General features: G+C 41.3%; 1 protein-coding gene across 1 annotated transcript in view; it reads left to right on the forward strand.

The window, feature by feature from the left end:
* The first annotated feature begins 631 nt into the window (after nt 1-631).
* MUC19 (mucin 19, oligomeric) overlaps nt 632-20,705 on the forward strand; it is a 118,523-nt gene continuing 98,449 nt past the window's right edge. Inside the window, exons 1-3 of the mRNA XM_063446227.1 lie at nt 632-752; nt 1,610-1,733; nt 19,988-20,126. Of these exons, the coding sequence (XP_063302297.1) occupies nt 632-752; nt 1,610-1,733; nt 19,988-20,126 (384 nt within the window). The remainder of the gene's footprint in view (nt 753-1,609; nt 1,734-19,987; nt 20,127-20,705) is intronic.

A 20,705-nucleotide genomic window follows, 5' to 3' on the forward strand; every position in this document is an offset into this window, starting at 1 on the left:
AAGCACCATGACCACTTCAGTGATTCAGTCTGTATGTGCAATTTTTCACTGTCAAATACTGCATATACCAAGCTTAACACATTGTCTGCCGGAGGTGTAAGTCCCCCTCCGGCAGTGTCATGAGGTGTCATCAGCCTGCCTGGAACAAGAGTTCTAGGTTGGCTAATGTCAATTCTGTGCCAATTTCTTTGCACATAATTGCATTAATTAGCTAAGATACTCTCAGTCAATGAATGGCAAGTGCATCGACTTCTGGCATCTGCCAGTGTGCTGTAGAGGTTATGATGCTTGGAGTAACCCTTTAAACATTCATATACCTATATAGTCAATAACCTGTTTTGCTGTGAGTTTTCAGGCATCACACCTGGAAAGTATTTGTGGTAGAACTATGAATAGACAGCCACAGAAAGTCCATTTAAGTTTTGAAAGGGAATGGATTGCAGCTTTTGCAAGCTGTTTTTAGATATACACCCAATGTAAAAATGCATAATTAAATACATACATTTTTCATTGGAGGTATATCTACTAAAAAGTGATTTTTATTTGCTCTGCATTTGGGCAGAGGAGTTTTGCTTTAAGTATACATGATCCTGACAGAATAGTCACACTGTATTTACATTTGTTTCCAGCTATGCCAGAGTGTCCAGAAACCCAAATCTACGATGAATGTACTCCACTTATTCAACCAACATGTTCCAACCCCAAACCTTTCCAAGAAAAGGGTGTTGTCTCTGGCTGTGTCTGTCCTGAAGGTAAATATAATCTCTATATAAAATTTAAACATCAGAAATATTGATAATGTAGCAGTATACTTTAAATCAATGTAGCATTTGCTTTATTGATGTTAGAAATATAAAGCATACAAGGAATTACATTGTTAATCATGCTGCTCTTACAGTTTTTCTGTCTATTTACTTCAGTATATATATGGTGAAATGAGTGTTAAATGCAATATCATACAATTCAGTCCTTGCATGTGTAAATGCAATAAAAATGCCAACCTAAACAATGCAAGCTAAACATAAAAAAAAAAAAAAAACACAAATAAAATAGTGGTAACAAAATTTGGAAATGGTATAGAGAGGGTGGGGGGATAAATGGTATGTGTTTTATAGAATATAGTGGTATTTGTATTATAAAATAGAATGCCAACACATATGCATTTTACTGTTATGCAAATTTTCATATTATTTTAATACTTTTTAAATTATTTTAAACATATTTGTATTAGATTTTATTCTATAGCATTTGTGGACACACACACACACACACACACATAAAATACACACACGCACACATATATATATATCTCAAACAGATGATCATACATACTTTTTCCAGGATTCTTGAGATTGACGTTGCGTCACACTCCTGGGCTGCAAATGTGATTTTTGGCTTCTTAGTATTTAAACTATGGCTGGGTGGATGAAGATTGGAATAAATAAACTAAAAATATTTTGTTTTATGAGCTAGCATGCTGTTTACTCTGCATGAATTAGAAAACAAGATTCTGCTCACATACAGAATTGCATTGAATAAATTGTCTCTTTGTGTGTATATGTATATATATATCACTGATTGACTTTTGGTTTTGACTGCACCATTTTAGGTCTTGTTATTGATGATTTGGGAGGAAGCAGCATTTGTATACCTATATCTGATTGCCCCTGTGTCTATGCTGGACAAATCTATAAATCAGGAGAAATAAGGAAAAGCATTTGCAACTCAGAGTGGTAAATATTCAGATGGGATGCAATCAACAACACCTAATCCATTAATTCATAACATTTATTTTGATTTTTGTTTTTTGCCTTTAAACATAGTGATTGAGAATGATTTCATACAAACTTGTTGCTTTGCTACATTGTACATTTTACTAGATTCATAATATATATATATATATATATATATATATATAAAGCCACTTGATAGTGTGCCTATATAATAATGCAAAATACATACATATGTTTGTCCTACAATTACCGTGACTCTGCTCCTCTGAAGTTACTTCCTCGTTCAGAAGTAAGCTCCTCCCAACCAACCTCTGACTCCACAAGGAGCTCCCTTGTTTCGCTGATACTTCAGTATCAACTAGAAAAGCTACAATTTCTGGGGAAATTGTGTGAAGTGTTCTTGCCTCCACCAGTAGTCTACAACTGGAGTGTGCGGAGTAACTGTTGTGTGGTTGGAGTGGCTGGAGTAACTGTGGAAAGTTTGGACTGGGCAGAGTAACTGTGTGGAGTGTTTGGAGTGAGTAAAGATAGTAAACATTACATTAACCAATTGATTGATCAAATTTAAAAAGTGCACATGGCAAGCTTGATAGAGTGAGAAATGCATTTCAACTTTTATTTATTTATATAGCACATTTAATTGCAACGTTGTTGCCCAAAGTGCTTCACAGTTACATTAAAACATACATTTATAAAAACATTAGCAGGTGTACAAAAGACCCTGTCTATGACATCACTTGCTGCACCAGCCTGGCACAGGTCAGAGTATTTTGGCGGTTGCCATTTTCAAACGGTCATATTTTAAAAACTATAAATTCTACAGCGAAGAGCTTTATATTGTGAGAATCACAAGACCCAGACCTATATTTTGATACATAGTATGTCTCTGAAATATTAACAATGAAGGCACAGTCACAGTTTAGAAATTGCCCTTCAAATTTGAGCTGGCTAGAGTGGAGTTTCAATGAATGTCAATGGACGGAGTGAGTTGCAAACAAATGGTCATATTGTGAAAACTATCATTACTATGGCTTAGCCATGGACAATTTTAGCAGCAGGGATAGCTAAACATTTTGATATAAGATTTGTGTAGGTGGGCTTGAAAATGAGGGAGTGGTGGCAGTTTAGAAATCATGTCCTGATTTTTCAGCTTTTGCCAGCTCCCATTCTAGTTTTGAACATTTTGCCATTCATTCCTATGGGACCAATTTCGCCACAAGAACGACGTTATTCCATGAACCATTTGGCGAAACATTCCACAAAAGTAATAGCAATCCAATCAGGAACAATCCGCACGTTTTGGTATATTACTGTCTATGTAGTGTAAAAACTGTGGGAGGAGTTAGGGTGGTAAATTTGGCTGTAATAAGAATAATATATATATGAGTTAACATTAGGTGGTCTTGCTATGCAAGAACACTTAATTATCTACAAAGACTCCTGTATCTAAAGAGACTTCAAATATTCTATTTGTTGCTGATCCCTACAATCTCTGCTACTATTACAGGACGCTCTGGAGAAACCTTAAAGGACCACTATAGTGCCAGAAAAACGTACTCAGGGACCCCCTCCCGTGACGCTGAAGGGGGAGGAAAGGGTTAATCCCTTACCTTTTTTCCAGCGCCGGGCTCCCTCGGCGCTGGGACTCTCCTCCCTATTCTTCCGTCATCAGCTGAATGCGCTTGCGCGTCAAGAACCACGTGCGCATTCAGCCAGTCTCATATGAAAGCATTATTAATGCTTTCCTATGGACGCTGGCATCTTCTCACTGTGAAAATCACAGTGATCAGCGCGGAAGCGCCTCTAGCGGCTGTCAATGAGACAGCCACTAGAGGCTGGATTAACCCTAGTGTAAACATAGCTGTTTCTCTGAAACTGCTATGTTTACTGCAAAAAGGTTTAAACCTAGCTGGACCTGGCACCCAGACCACTTCATTAAGCTGAAGTGGTCTGGGAGCCTATAGTGGTCCTTTAAGTATTCTTAATCTAAATAATACCACAACCTGCAATTAAGGAAATCAATTTCTATGTGTTACTTATCAAGTTTAATTTTTTGCTGCAACCAGCATATAAAGGAAAATTTATCCATACTTACCATAAGTTTCTTTTCCTGGTCATATCCATGGCAGCACAACGATGGGTAGCTCCTCCCTATCCCTGATTAGACAGGAACTAATTAAAATAAATATATAAGTACCTCCTCCTATTCCCTCCTCCCTCAGTCTTGTTACTAGCAATATCCCAGGGCGGGACCTTTGTGCTGCCATGGCATATGACCAGGAAAAGAAAATTACAGTGGGTATGGATACATTTTCCTTTTTCCTGGCCATATCCATGGCAACACAACAATGGGTAATACCCAAGCAATAACCAAGGGAGGGAAGAAAAAATAAAGAAACCACAGACTCCAAAATATCATATGCAAACTGTATTGGTACCACAAAGTGACGAACACCAATACTTCAGGAATCAAGGGATTCACACAGAAAGGACACTTTTAGCAAATTGGTACGAATAACTGGCTCTGATATTTATTTGGTAATGTCTGATGAAAGAATTAGCATAGGACCAAGTGGCAGCTCTATAAAGCAACTCTGGAGAGACCTTGGCAGAGGAGGTCCAAGAGGAGGAAAGGGATCTCGTGGAATGAGCTTTGAGTCCATGCGGGACTGGAGCTTTCGCGACCTGATAAGCTTGGATAATGTCTGATACAATCCATCTGCTAATGGTAGATTTAGGAGCCTGACTGCCCTTTCTACATCCGTTATAAAAGGACAAAGAGGCCTGGAGATGAACACCAAGGGGCGGTTCTGTCAATGTAGATTCTGAGGCATCTCACAAAATCCAAGGAGGAAAGATCTCTGTCATCACTATCTACTTGTGGAACCGGATGCAGAGCTGGGAGAACAATTTCCTCATTATTATGAAAGGCGGAGGTGACCTTAGGCCAAAATTCTGGGATAGTATGAAGGGCGACCCTGTCCTTATGGAAAACTGTGAAAGGCTCCTTGACTGACAGAGCATGAAGTTCCAAGACCCTTCTGTCTGAGGACAAAGCCACCAGTAAGGCAGTTTTAATGGAGAGGAAATGGAAAGGCACTGAATCCAAAGGTTCAAAGGGGTGAGACTTTAGAGCTTGGAGAACCAGAGACAAGTCCCAAGATGGAGCGAACGGCTTAATCGGAGGTCTGGTTTTTAGTACAGCTTTAAGAAACCTGGCTACGTTTGCCCATTTGTGGTTAGTTAAAGCCGACAAGGCAGATATGTGAACCTTCAAGGTGTTTTAGCTCAGACCCTTCTGGAGGCCGGACTGAAGAAAGTCTAAGATGTTCCCTGTGGAAGGACTCTGGATCGAGACATCCCTCAAGGAAGCCCAGAAAGAGAAAATGTCCCAGATTCCATAGTATGCGTTAGAAGTGGAACGTTTCCTAGCCCTGACCAGGGTGTCTACCACCGCATGAGAGAAGCCCTTATTCAACAGCCTTTCCCTTTCAACCTCCATGCCATCAGGTTATGGGATGACTCCAAGGTGGCTCTACACAAAGGCTCTGCAGGAGAGGAAACCAGGGTCTGGCAGCCAAAACGGGTCCATGAGTATGAGGGAGACGCGAACCATCCACATTCTCCTTAGAATTGGAAAAATGAAGGGGAAATGGGGAAAGCATACCCCCCTCGAAAACACCAGTTGCTGGAAAGGGAGTCCCTCTCCATGGCTAGAGGATCGTTGTCCTTCGTGAAGAAACACTCCACCTTCCTGTTCTTTCGTGTCACAAACAAGTCCACTTGAGGAAGGCCCCATCTGTCCACTATCATTCGGAACACATCGTCTCACAAAGACCACTCTCCCGGATCGATTCTGGATCTGCTGAGGTTATCCGCGATCTGATTCTGTTTCCCCGAGAGATGAATTGCTGTGTGTCGTTGACACCATGACATCAACTGATGCATAAACACCATCATCCTGCTGTTCCTGGTGCCACCCTGATGGTTGATGTAAGCTACCACCGCAGCATTGTCTGACTGAATCTTCACCCAATGGTGACGAATTAGCAGAGAGAAAGGCTTCCGGGCTTCTAGAACTGCAAAGAGTTCATGGAGATTGGAAGGCAAGTTGTCCACGGGGAACTTCCACTCCTCTTGTGCGAAGTTGCGTTGACAATGGACTCCCCAACCCCAATGGCTGGCATCCGTCGCAAAAACTATCCTCGGAACGTCTCCCAAAGGGTAGCCCTTGGCTAAGGAGACACTGTTCAGCCACCAAACCAGGGAATTGTGAACTGACAACGGAATCTTGATGGGCTGGAGTAGACTCTTTGAGGAGAATTGAAGGAGGAAGTTTGTTTGAAAGCTCCTCATTCTCCATTGTGCCCACCTTGTCAGTCCTATCGTGGAGGACATGGAACCCAGGAAACTCATCGCCTTTTTCGCTGAAGTCACCATGCATGCCAACATCTCCAGAACCTGTATTCCGTATTCTGGGGATCCTCTCTGGGGAGAGTTGAAATGTCCCTACAAAAGTGTCGAACAGAGCACCCAGGTATGTCATGGACTTACTCGGGTAGAGATGACTCTTTTTGACATTGATCGTCCAAGTATCTTTGTCGGCCGCCATGATCAGGGTGTCGTCCAGGTAATGGAAGATGGATATGCCCTGTTTTTTCAGTTCTGCGATGAGAACAACAAGCACTTTCATGAAATTGTTTCTGATGTGCTAGGGTTTCTGATGTGCTAGGGTTATAGGGATGTGGAAAAAGGCATCCAACAAGTTTATTGATAACATTCACTGATTGGGAAAGACAGCCTGCACTATAGATTGAAAGGACTCCATCTTGAATCTGCGGATATGCAAGTATCAATTCAGTCTGTGTAAATTAAGATAGGTCTCCACTGTCACGTCTAAACATTTGTTATGAAGGAACACAACTGCAGATTTCTTATAGTTTGAATATTTATTATAAAAAGTAAAAGGTATTGACTTTAATTCCAATTTACAGGTACTGTAGCTTTAAGTAATAAACGATAACTGAAGTCCACAATTATAGGCACTGTAGCTTTAAGTAATAAACGATAACTGAAGTCCACAATTATAGGCACTGTAGCTTTAAGTAGTAAACGATAACTGAAGTCCACAATTATAGGCACTGTAGCTTTAAGTAGTAAACGATAACTGAAGTCCACAATTATAGGCACTGTAGCTTTAAGTAGTAAACGATAACTGAAGTCCACAATTATAGGCACTGTAGCTTTAAGTAGTAAACAATAGCAATTAGCAGACACTGAATCAGAAAGAGTCCTTTAGTAGTATTAATGAATTAGGTGAAAGAAGTTACAATAGCTGTTCCATAGACTTTAACTGAAGCAAGACAGATGCAGCTAACTGAGACAAAGTATGAGTTGAAGTTAGCTGTAACGGGTTTGTTTTAACGAAGGACTTTGGAGACAGGAAATAACAGCTTTGAGATGCAACGCTTATCACAGAGGTTTTACTTAGCTTCCGGCACATAGAACACTGGTTCCTGAGATCTCCTCAGAGGCGGTTTATCCTGAATGGTGAGAGTTCAGCTTTAGTCGTGGATGAGGAAAGGTGAAGGGAACTTGAAGTCTTCCAGTCCGGTCCGGTAACAGAGGCTTTCACAACGATGTTGCAGCCGGTTCGTGAGTACGGAACGTAGTTCAATAATCCAGTGTCGATCAGCTGGTGCGGTCAGATTAAATAGGGAGACCGTGTCATAAAGAGGTGTGGCTAAGCTCCGTGGAACCAGGAAGTAAGAGGATATCATAATTAAGGCATGACAGTATCCCCTCCTTAATGAGCAACCTCTGGGTGCTATTGACTTGGCTTAGAAGGGTAACGTTTGTGAAATTTGGAAATTAATTTTTCAGCATGAACGACAGAGGAGTTTTCCCATGTATCTTCATCAATTCCATATCCTTTCCATCTGATGAGGTATTGTAAGGAGCCACGATGGATCCTTGAATCCAGTATACTTCGAATTTCGTATTCTTCTTCACCCTGGACCAATATGGGATCAGGAGAAGTAGTGACATTTCTTTGGAAAGGGTCAGGATGATGAGGCTTCAACAAGGACACATGAAAAACAGGATGTAGCTTTAAAGTTGGTGGAAGTTTCAATTTAACAACATTACGGTTGATAACCGATATTATTGGAAAAGGACCAAGAAAAAGAGAACTTAACTTCTTTGATGGACGATTTGTAGAGATGTTCTTTGAGGAAAGCCAGACAAGATCACCGATTTTATAAGAAGGTGAAGGTTGTCTTTTTGTATCAAAAAACTTCTTTTGATTGGAGGAGGCCAATTCTAGATTCTCATGCAATTTCTTGAATAAAGAGGACATATGAGAGATTTGATTTGAATCGGAGAGATTAGATGAAGAAACTGTCTGAGCAGGAAATGAGGAAGGATGAAATCCATAATTGGATAGAAATGGAGTCATTTTACTGCTGGTATGAAAAGAGTTATTGTATGCGAATTCTGCCATAGGTAACCAAGTTATCCAATTGTCTTGTAAGTGAGAGCAATAACATCGTAGATATTGTTCTAAGCATTGGTTGACTCTTTCAGTTTGTCCATCTGTTTGAGGATGATATGCAGATGATAGTTTACGTTGGATATGAAGAGTGGCACATAATGCATTCCAGAATTTGGAGGTAAATTGAGTTCCTCGGTCTGAAATGATTTCGTCTAGCAGTCCGTGAAGTTTAACTATGTTGTCAAGAAATATTTTCGAAAGTTCAGAGGATGAGGGTAACTTCTTTAAAGGAATGAAATGAGACATTTTCGTGAAGCGGTCTACTACCACTAAAATGGTGGTATGATGATGAGAAGGAGGTAATTCTACCAAGAAATCCATAGAAATGGATTGCCAAGGTCGTTCAGGAATTGGTAAATTCAATAATTGACCAAATGGTTGATGATGGACATGTTTTGATCTTTGGCATACAGAACAAGATTTGACATAAGATTCAATAGTTTGGTCTTGACGAGGCCACCAATAGTATCTTTTAGACAATTCAAGGGTCTTTTTTATTCCTGGATGACCTGCCAGAGGAGAATCATGAATAAATTCGAGTACTTTAATTCTGAAAGAGGGAGGTACGTTAATCCGGTCTTTGAAATAGTAGAGACCGTTTTTCTTGGATAATTTAATTGATTTAGGAAGTTCGAGAGCATCTTCACTGAGATCTTTAATGTCATCAATAAGAGAAGATAAGATTCCAATGACTTTAGGCGAAGGAGGTTCAATTTTAGTGTCTTTATGGATCCTGGAAAGGGCATCAGCCTTTTTGTTTCTAGACCCAGGTCTAAAGACGAGTTGGAAGTTGAACCGGGAAAAAAAGAGATTCCATCTTACTTGTCGAGCAGACAGTGTTTTATTGGAGTGAAGATATTCGAGATTTTTATGGTCAGTATAAATGATTAAAGAGTTCTGAGCGCCTTCAAGAAGGCGTCTCCAGGTTTCTAAAGCCACTTTGATACTTAATAATTCTTTTTCTCCTGTAGGATAATTCTTTTCGGCAGGAGATAATGATCGTGAGAAGAAGGCGACAGGATGAAGAGGTTCTTGATGAGTTTTGTGTTGAGAAAGGACAGCTCCAATTGCAATTTCCGAAGCATCCGTTTCAAGGACATAAAGATATGAAGGATTTGGAAGTTGAAGAATAGGAGCTGTTGTAAACTTTCTCTTTAATTCAGTGAAGGCAGTTTGAGCCTTCTCGTTCCAATTGAAGGGATGTTTTTTACTGTTAAGTTGATTGAGTGGGTGAGCTATCTCAGAGTAGTTTTTAATAAATTTTCTGTAGAAGTTGGCGAACCCTAGAAATCGCTGTAATTCTTTTACTGTAGAGGGAACAGGCCAGTTGATGATACTATCGACTTTTGAATTATCCATACCTATTGAATGAGGGGAGATGACATAACCTAAGAAGGTTATTTCTTTGACGTGAAAAATACATTTTTCGGGTTTAGCGAATAATTTGTGAGTTCTGAGTCTTGATAACACCCATCTGACATGTTTTCTATGTTCCTCAGGAGTGTTGGAGTATATGAGAATATCATCTAAATAAATGATGACACAGACGTCCAATAGGTCTCTAAAGATATCATTTATGAAATGTTGAAAAGTTGCAGGGGCGTTGCAGAGGCCAAAAGGCATCACCAGATATTCGAAGAGGCCATATCTTGTTCGGAAAGCAGTTTTCCATTCATCATTAGCCTTTATCCTGATGAGATTATATGCCCCGCGAAGGTCAAGCTTAGTGTAGATGGTAGCAGTTTTCAATCGTTCAACCAGTTCATTGATGAGGGGAAGAGGATAACGATTTTTAACTGTTATTTCGTTTAAAGCTCTGTAATCAATGATAGGACGTATAGTCTGGTCTTTGTTTCTTACAAAAAACATACTTGAGGCAGCAGGTGAACTAGAGGGTCTAATGAACCCTTTCCGTAGATTTTCATCTAGATATTCTTTGAGAATTTGTAATTCAGCCTCAGAGAGAGGGTATATGTGCCCAAAAGGTACTGGGGCACCAGGTATGAGGTCTATAGGACAATCGTAGGAACGATGAGGTGGGAGCGTTTCAGCTTCTTTTTTACTGAAGACATCTGAAAAGTCTGAATAACAAGAAGGTATGGTTGGTTCTTTGGAGATCTGAAGAATAGGAATTTGCTGTAAACATGTTTCTTTACAATAATGTGAGTTAAAGGTGATAGAGAAAGGAGACCATGAAATTTGAGGGTTGTGGTTCCTTAACCAGTTGATCCCTATTATAACGGGATAGAGAGGTGATGGAATAACATCAAATACTAGAAATTCAGTATGAATATGATTGGTGGTTACCTTTAGAGGGATGGTTTCATGAAGAATCGGTCCCGAGGAGATAAAGGAGCCGTCAATCACTTTAATAGGAACAGAAATGGTTTTTCGAACACAAGGAATTTTATTCTTTGTTACAAAGGTTGAATCGATGAATACTCCATTTGCACCTGAATCGATGATAGCTTCAGTAACAATTCTTACCTTATCCCACTGTATTACAAGGGATATAGGTGTGAACGGAGTGGTCGGTGTTGAGGGGAGTGCACTGAAGATCGCAGAGGTATAGGCTTGTCTACCGGCCTTTGTCCGTTTTAATAAGGGACAATCAGAGACCAGATGATCTTGAGAGGCACAATACATGCATAGGTTTAATTGACGTCTTCGGTTCTTCTCTGCAGGAGTGAGAGGACTTCTTATTACCCCTATTTCCATAGGTTCACTTGGTAAGGAAGTCTTTTCTGGAGCTTTTGAGGGAGTAAAAGGTTTACGGTCTTTAGAATGAAAAAGGGCTTTTTCGGCCTTTCTTTCTCTTAATCTTCTGTCAATGCTGATGGATAAGTGAATTAGAGCGTTCAAAGTAGTAGGGAGTTCTGTTCTAGACAGTTCATCTTTTACAGCTTCAGATAAACCAATTCGAAATTGGTTGCGCAATGTGATGTCATTCCATTGCGTTTCTACAGCCCATCTTTTAAATTCAGCAATGTAATCTTCAACGGGTCTATTTCTTTGTTGTAGAGTTCTGATTGTTAAATCAGCTGTAGCTTGTTTGTTAGGATCTTCATAGAGAAGAGACATGGCTTCAAAAAATTCATCCAGTGAGTCCAAGATGGGGTCATCGTTTTCCAGAAAGGAATGGGCCCATGACATAGGTTCACCTCTTAGAAAAGAAATAACCGAACACACTTTAGTTCTTTCTGTAGGATAAGATCGAGGTTTCAAAGCAATTAATAATTTGCAGGTGTTGAGGAACTCCCTGTATTTTGAACAATCTCCAGAGAACTTTTCTGGGTTACATACAGCAGGATCACTAGCCGAGTGCAGAATAGTATGAGGAGTATGAGTTTGTAGATCTCTGACATAAGTGAGAATTCTTTCGTTAGTAACTTGCAGGTCTTGCACACCTTGGGCTAGTGTATCAACTCTTTGATTCAGCGTAGTTATAGTAGAATCAAAATCTGCTGGATCCATTACAGTGGCTGGATTATTCTGTCACGTCTAAACATTTGTTATGAAGGAACACAACTGCAGATTTCTTATAGTTTGAATATTTATTATAAAAAGTAAAAGGTATTGACTTTAATTCCAATTTACAGGTACTGTAGCTTTAAGTAGTAAACTATAACTGAAGTCCACAATTATATGCACTGTAGCTTTAAGTAGTTAACGGTGACTGAATCAGAAAGAATCCTTTAGTAGTATTAATTAATTAGGTGATAAGAAGTTACAATAGCTGTACCATAGACTTTAACTGAAGTAAGACAGATGCAGCTAACTTCAACTCATACTTTGTCTCAGTTAGCTGCATCTGTCTTACTTCAGTTAAAGTCTATGGAACAGCTATTGTAACTTCTTATCACCTAATTAATTAATACTACTAAAGGACTCTTTCTGATTCAGTCACCGTTTACTACTTAAAGCTACAGTGCATATAATTGTGGACTTCAGTTATCGTTTACTACTTAAAGCTACAGTGCATATAATTGTGGACTTCAGTTCAGTACCCCTCACTAAAGGGGTACTCTCCAGGGGGTCACCTTTGCGCAGGGCAGTGTAACTGGAGACTTCCCAAGGGAGAGAGGCTGAACTCCCAAGGGGCCAGGGGAACAAATCCCCAGGTAAGCCATAAAAGAAAAATAATAGTTCCAAGGAAAAAACACATGTCCTATTGGGACAGGACAGGAACAAAAATACTGAGGGAGGAGGGGATAGGAGGAGGTACTTATACATTTATTTTAATTAGTTCCTGTCTAATTAGGGATAGGGAGGAGCTACCCATCGTTGTGCTGCCATGGATATGGCCAGGAAAAGGAAAACCACGTTCTATGTTCCACATATCAAGTTTAATTATTGCTGCAACCTGCATATAAGGAAAATCACTCTCTATGTTCTACATATCAAGTTTAATTATTGCTGCAACCTGCATATAAGGATAATCAAATTCTATGTGCCACTTATCAAGTTTAATTATTACACCAATTGCATTTACGGATAATCAATTCCCTGTGCAATTCATTTTCTTTAATTATGAATTGATTCTAAAAGCCTATTTTTATAAATGAGGACATTATTATTAATTTTTCCTTTTAATGCAAATAAGAGAATTGCGTAAAGTATTATTTTTTTCCTTTTTGCCAAAACTGGAAGCATGAGAAATTGTATTCAACTTGATTCAATAAGAGATAATAAAACCTCTCAAAATGGAGGTTCTCTTTGTTTTTCTTAAAGGTATAGTACTAATTAATTCTGCAGTTGTGTTCCACAATTCTCAGTCGAAATATTATTGAATCATAACAATGTTGTATTTTCACCCAATCTTGTTAGATTCAGATATCTGAATATGTGTTTGGAACCCATCTCCTATCCTATATTGACCTTCAGTGCCCCACCTTTCAGAGACCCAGCGCAAAGGACTAAATATCCATTTTTTTTCATTATAAATTACATTGCTTAGCCTGATTAACCTGGTTAAAAAGTGTTTCCCTTGATGGCAGAAGAGAGATCATAAGAGGAGATGTGAGATGTGCAGATTAGAGGATGGGGGTCAAACAGAGGGACAGTTGTGTTAGAGAAGTTCAATACAGAGGAAAGACAAAGTCAAGGGCAGCTATGTGTGTAGGAAGCAAGGTCAAAGGAACCGGTAATCAAAATCTAGATGCTGTTGACCTGTTAGGTTTATTAACAGGCATGTTGAATCACCAAAGATGAGGGAAGGAATGTCAGAGGAGAGAAAGTATGGAAGCCAAGCAGAAAAATAGTCACAGTGGATTAGAGGAGAGGCAGGAGAACAGTAGACAATGGTAACATGGGCTGAAAGAGGATTAAGGAGACTGATGGAGTGGACTTAAAAAGATGAAAAATTGGGAGAAGAACAAGGGGCAAAAGTTTGAAGGATGTGCATAGCATGTCTTTGGAGAGTTAGATAAGTGTAGTCAAAAACAGGACAGGAGGCAGGAGTAGCAGTATCAGAGAGAAAGAGACAGGGTACAATCAGTGACAAAAGGTTTAACCCCTTAAGAACATATGATAGAAATGTTCCATCACGCTGGCCTTTAACTTCAGAAGCTGGGTCCTTAAAGGTTAAAGAGCAGGAGATGAGGAGATTGGGCATGGCAGTAGATTTCGTGGTGTTACGGACACAGTGAAAGGAATGGTATGTAGGGAAGAGGCAATGTATAAGAGTTTATTGTGTTGGAACTGTAGGTAGGGTGAATAGCAGGGGGCAGGATTAGGAGACACAGTCCCAGCTGCTAAAAGCAAAAGGATAGTCAGAAAAAGAAGGTGAACATGGTACTTGAATGTATGTGTTGGATGTTGGGATTTAGAGGAGGGAGGGGAGGACAAACAGATGTGATATGGGAAGAAACAAGGGGTGAAGGAAGTATAGAAGGAGCAATAAAGATTGAGCCACATGGAGTTGGTGGGTGGAAGGAAATGTGTGCGTTTTGAAAAAAAATTAAATGAAAAAGAGTAAGAATAAGAACATTCGATAAACAACTTTATAATGACTGGGAAAGGAGGTGTCCAGTAGATAGTGTCCTAAATACTGGACCTCAGCCATGCCTACATGGCATTTTTCAGGTTTTAAGGTAAGTTCTGCATTCTGAATCCAATTGAGCACTACTGATATGTGTTCCAGGTGGGCCTCCCAGGTGCCACTGAAGATAGCTATATCATCCAGGTAAGCACAAGCGAAGCCCTGAAATCCCTCCAGGAGCCGGTCAGCCATCCTTTGGAAAGTAGCTGGGGCATTCTTCATCCCAAATGGCATTACCTTAAAATGGTATAGGCCAAATGGGGTGACAAATGCCGATTTCGGAATGGCCTCAGGCTCCAAGGGGATTTGCCAATCCTTTGCACAAATCAATAGTGGTCAAATAATTCCCCCCAGTCATACGGTCCAGTAACTCATCTACTCTGGGCATGGGGTATGCGTCTGTGACCGTCCTATCGTTAAGTTTGTGATAATCCACACAGAACCGTGTGGTACCGTCTTTTTTTAGGAACCAGGACCACTGGGGAAGCCCATGGGCTTTGAGATGCCTCTATTACTCCCAGCTCTAACATATCCTGGAGTTCATTTAGCATGCTTTCCCGTACTGCTTCTGGGATTCGGTAAGGCTGCTGCTGCAGGGGTAACTGGCCTGGGGTCTCCACTCGGTGGACTGCCATAGTCGTATAGCCTGGGGCCGCAGAAAACATGCCTCCAAATCCTTCCAACAGTTGGGAAGTCTGCTCTTGCTCCTCTGCACTCAATTCGGGGCCTAGCTGGACCTGTTCTACCACTGAAGGTTTTTGGGGAAGCAGGTCAGGTAAAGAAATACCCTCGCTATCCTCATACGCCGGGGCACAAATGGCGGAGACTTCCTCTGGTCTCTCTCGATATGGTTTAAGCATATTCACATGAAAGGATCGTCGGATCCTTTCATCAGAACAGTCTGTTACAATGTAAGTGGTATCACTGATCCGGTCTATCACCGTGTAGGGGCCCTGCCAAGAGGCTTGTAACTTGTCAGTCTTAGTGGGCTTTAGTACCAGGACTTTTTGTCCTATTTCCAATATACGGTCTCTAGCCCACCTATCATACCAGCGCTTCTGTCGCTGTTGGGCCGCCCACAGGTTCTCCTGAACCATTTTGGTTAGAGCCTGTAGGCGATCCCTGAGCTCCAGTACAAAAGCTACTACAGGGGTACCTGTGTCCCCCATAGCTCCTTCCCAATGCTCTCGTACCAGGTCCAGGGGTCCCCGGACTTGGCTCCCGTATAGCAATTCAAACGGGGAGAATCTGATATACTCCTGGGGTACTTCCCGATATGCAAAGAGCAGATGTGGAAGAAACTTTTCCCAATTTTGACAGGTCTCTGTGAACGTGATTAGCATTTGTTTAAGTGTGCCATTCAAACGCTCACAGAGACCGTTTGTCTGGGGATGATAGGGTGAACTTAGTATGGGTTTTACCCCACAGCTCTGCCAGAGTTGTTGGGTAACCACCGCTGTAAATTGGGTTCCCTGATCTGACACTATTTCCCTAGGGAATCCTACCCTAGTGAACACCTGAACCAGTGCGTCTGCCACTGTCTCTGCATGTATGTTTGACAGAGCTATTGCTTCCGGATAACGGGTAGCATAGTCCACCACAGTAAGAATGTATTTCTTACCGGAGGGACTGGGCTTGCTGAGTGGTCCGACTAAATCGACGGCCACCCCGAAAAATGGTTCCTCGATTATGGGTAGGGGCGCAGTTTTGCCTGGGGGTGATCCCCTCTCTTTCCTACCTTTTGGCATACCTCGCAGGTTCGACAATAATCCTACAGCTCCCTAGTGACTCCCAGCCAGAAGAACGACTGGGTGAGCCGGTCCCTAGTCTTTTTTATTCCTAAGTGGCCTGCTAGGGAAATGTCATGGCTGATCCGTAATAATTCTGTCCGATACTTACGGGGTACTATTAATTGCCTTTTTGCTACTTGGCCTTCCCCTTTCTCTGTCACTCCTGTCACCCGGTATAGTAGACCGTTTTCCCAGGTAAATCTTGCCTGATCTACGTCTCCCTGAGGTTGGTCTGCCTCCCTCCGATACCCTCTTAGTGTGGGATCCTCCTGCTGGGCTTGCCCAAAGTCTTGTGGGGTACCCCAGGGTTAACTGTCAGGGTTAACTGTCGGGGAATTGTCGCTTACCTGGTCGTCGGGTGAGGGGGAGGCTTCCATAGCTCTGGACTGTTGCCGGGTGGTGACAGGTAACGCTCCTTCTGGGCTGGGTGCCGCCAATTGGGACATCAAACACCCCAGATCATTTCCCAACAATACTTCTGCTGGTAAATCCGGCATGATGCCCACTTCCACAGACTTGGCCCCAGTACCCCAATCAATATGTACCCGAGCCGTTGGTAGTTTATGTATTGCCCCTCCGGCTACCCTTACAGCAACGGTGCATCCTGTGTGTTGTGAAGGGGTAACCCGGTGAGGTTGTACTAAGGTAATAGTCGCCCCACTGTCTCTTGTCCATTTAACTTCACAGACTGTATGTGGTGAGACCGATTATCTCCAGCGGCTTGTATGGGGTTCACTTCATGTAACGTGGACCAATTTTCGGTATTGTTACTGGGTGACGCTGGAGCTGGGGGGTTGTAATCCTCTTGTACACAGTGTGCTGATGCTTTTTTTGGTGGGGCTGGTGTTCGCCCCCAGCGGTCTGTAGTACGTTGTGGACAATTGGGTTTGATGTGTCCCACTTGCTTGCACCCATAACACATTGGAGCGGTCTTTTGGTACCCTGTGGTTGTGGTGTTGCTCACCGTTGGTGTTACCCTCTGCGGGGTAGTTGTAGGACCAGGTGAGGGGCGCGACCCAGTGAACCCTCGATTTCCATCCAGCCGTCTGGTCTCATGAAATTCGTCCGCCAACCTTGCTGCCTCTTCCACAGTCTGTGGCTTCCTGTCTCTGACCCAGTCTCTAACCTCTGCTGGAGTGTAGTCAAAAAACTGCTCCAGTAGCATTAATTGTACAACATCCTCTAGGGGAGTCGCCTGACTCCCCTGCATCCAGTTACTGGCAGTGCGTTGCATATGAAATGCCCAGTCTGTGTATGAATCCTTGCCTTGTCTCCTGAGAGCCCGAAATTTCCTTCTGTGGGCTTCAGGAGTGACAGCATACCGTGCTAACAAAATCTCTTTGATTTTTTCATAGTTCTGTATATCCCCATCTGGCACAGCTCTCAATGCTTCTGCTGCTCTGCCTGATAATTTGCTGCTTAGTACCGCAGCCCAGTTAGCTCTTTTTAAATCTTCTAGCACACATTGTCTCTCAAAGTCCTGTAAATAATTATCAATATCCGTCTCACCTTCCATGAAGCTTTTAATTGCAGCGTAGTTGATTTTGCGCTGTCACCCCATTGCAGATCCAGATAGCGACAATATATCCACAGGGGGTGATCTGTCTCTGGCTTCTCGGGCTTCCCGTGCATTCTGTGCCTCCGTAGCTTGTGCAAAGGTCTGTACCACGATCTCCGGTGTAGGGTTAGGTCCTACCAGGCTGAGTCTCCATCTCACGTCCTTTTAGAACTCTGTTTCCTCCGCATTCGCCATCTGTTGTTTGCTGGTTTGATCGCTCTCCAGTAGTTTGGCTATTAGCGTGGCTTTCGGTTTATTACTTGCCACTATGCCTCGAGCTTCCAGCAGTTCTTTCAGCGTTGTTTGTTTCAAACGTTCGTATCTATGTGCCATTCACTACTTGCTCCGGTTCGGTACATACGTTCGGGATAAAATCCCGCCGCTTGCCACCAGTGTAAAGGATCCTGCTATCCGTGCAGTGCTGATCCTTGTAGCGTCTCCCGAAATCTAAGATGAGTAGAGTAAAATAGTGATTAAAGCTCCCAATCCCCCAAACATGAGTCGAGACTTCATGAAGGGGTAAAACGATCTGTTTATTGATGGCCAAACTCAGCCCTTTTATGATGGTCTAACAGCAAGGGAACTCACACAGGGTACCTTGTGGGAGACTGTGAAAAAATATACAGCACCAATCAGTGTACAGTACAATTAGTAAACACACCCACAGTAACAGTGTAACCCCTCTTCTCTATCCTGGAGATAATTAACTTAAGTGGTTGCAGAGAACCTAATTATCTCCAGGTAGAGAAAAACATGTCCTTTTTATATTATACAAAACTGTATTAAAATCTATAACTTAGAGTTATCTGAACATATTCCCCCTATTCCACATACCCCCAGACAGCTTGGATCTGAGCGCATATTATAGGCGAATAGCGCTCAGATCCCACGAACACAGTTGTCAATATCGTTGAGTAAAGTTTAAGTTCACCAGTTGTTCGTGCAATTCAATCCGAAGAGAGTTCCATAATTGTAGCTACCTGGGATCGGTATATCTTGGGTGAAAAGAAAGTCCCGAACGGCAAAGTGATTAACATGTTCGGGAGATATTAACCGTATGAACGAGGACTCGGTACTTATCAGCGGTGGGTGGCGGAATAAGTGTCCGAAAATAGTTCCAGAGGAAGGTTGTCTTTCCACCGCTGAGCGTTCAACGGTTTTAAAATGGCGACTGCCACGTGTTCGTCAAACGAACGAGGACCACTATGTCTTTCGTCAATTACCTTGCGGTTAACCGCAAGGTCTGGGAGGTAAATGAGGGGCACACAACCTCAGTGGGAGGTCGGGTGCTTCGGTACTTTGTTCGGTTCTTTGGAACTACACAAATTAGGCGTATATACGCATGGTTAAACGAAATGCTGTTTCTCTGAGGCTTGTTAAAACAGGGATTTCGTTACAGTAGCCAATAAACCTTTATTAGTAAACAAGTTAAAACAATCCACAATGTGTTTCACCCAAGTAGGACTTTATCAAGTGGTAATCAAAAAAAGGATTACATTCAATGCTGACATATGGTCTGTAGGGGTCACATTGTGATCTTTAAGGCATTATGAGTATCGTCCTTAAAGAAGATTGGTTCATTGATGTTCCTTTTCCTCACCCTAGTACACCCTAGTAAAGTTAAATATGTGTAATGGAGGCAAGTAAAAAACCCACTTGCCTTTAATGCACTTTCAAGTTACTGATCTGTATCCATATATCTACCTGATATTCTTATGGTTCTTGGGCCACACAGAGGGTATAATTGAACTGTATCAGATGCAAACATAAGCCATCTCAAATGCCATATATGAAACTAAAATGTAGTTGGCTCTCTAAATACTACTGTCTTAAAAAAAAGAGAAACAAGATGTTTGCATCATTTTTCATTTTATTTTCTGTAAAATCCATTAAATTGTGGGTCAAGCCTGGTATCTACTTATTTATTTATAAAATCAAAGAGAACGTTACCTGCGCTCTGGCCTAAATCCCTATGTACTTTTAAACAAAATGGAGGCTCTTTAGTCTAGTGGCTAGAGTAGGACTCACCTTTTGGGGCTTGCCTTGACGTGGCAAGTGAGCTTATATTCAAATGGCCATTGGAATAAAACTAAAGAGCGTCCATTTTTTAAAATGTACATAGGGATTTAGGCCAGAGCGCAGGTAATGTTCTCTTTGTTTTTACTATGTATTTTGAGCTATTGGATACTAAGCTACTGCTGCTGTAAGGGTGGTGCTTTATCTTTGTGTTTATTTATTTATAAGCTAAGGAAAATGTAATTGAAATAAAGACCTTTGTAATATTTAAAAAAAATAATAATATTTATTTTGCAGCTCCTGTTCTAGTGGGACCTGGCTTTGTCCTGAAGACCACTGTCCTGGAACTTGTAATATAGAAGAGGGAATGTTTATGAAGTCTTTTGATGGTGTAACATTCGATTTCAATGGAAACTGTGATTATGTGCTATCACATGTACGTACAATTGTCTTTCCTATTGATTAAGATCCTATTGACTAAATTATGTAAATGTTATAAGTAACATTAGCAATAATGTGAACATGGTCAGAAATATTTATTGTTTGCACTTTTGCACTGTATTTAAGATTTTAGGAGCATTTTTGTTTAAATGTTTTTTTATTGCGTTCGTAAGAAAAACAGGTAGACTGTAAACATTAGTGCAGTTTCACACGTGCCTGAGTCAGCGGAAAACAAATATTATAATCCTTTATGCCTACTCCTTATTGATATATAACAGCTTCAAATAACCATAAATTGAATAAGCATGTTTGTTGTACCTGGGTGATATGTGGAATAAGTGAACGTTTAGTTAGGATGTGCATCGTTAGGTTGCTTGTTCTTGAGGGGAAAGTTCCCTATGCATGTAAAAATGCTTACACATCACAAAACTATAATATGGCAGAATGTTTGCAATGTTTGTTAGGTGCTTTCTGATGTAGGCATTTACCTGGGTGTATTGGTTGTAACCTAGTAGTGGTAAGTCCTAGTGGGTGATAAGTGAGAAACGTACAACAATAGGTGTGACAAACTCCC

Source organism: Pelobates fuscus, chromosome 3, assembly GCF_036172605.1.
Source record: "Pelobates fuscus isolate aPelFus1 chromosome 3, aPelFus1.pri, whole genome shotgun sequence".
NCBI lineage: Eukaryota > Metazoa > Chordata > Amphibia > Anura > Pelobatidae > Pelobates > Pelobates fuscus.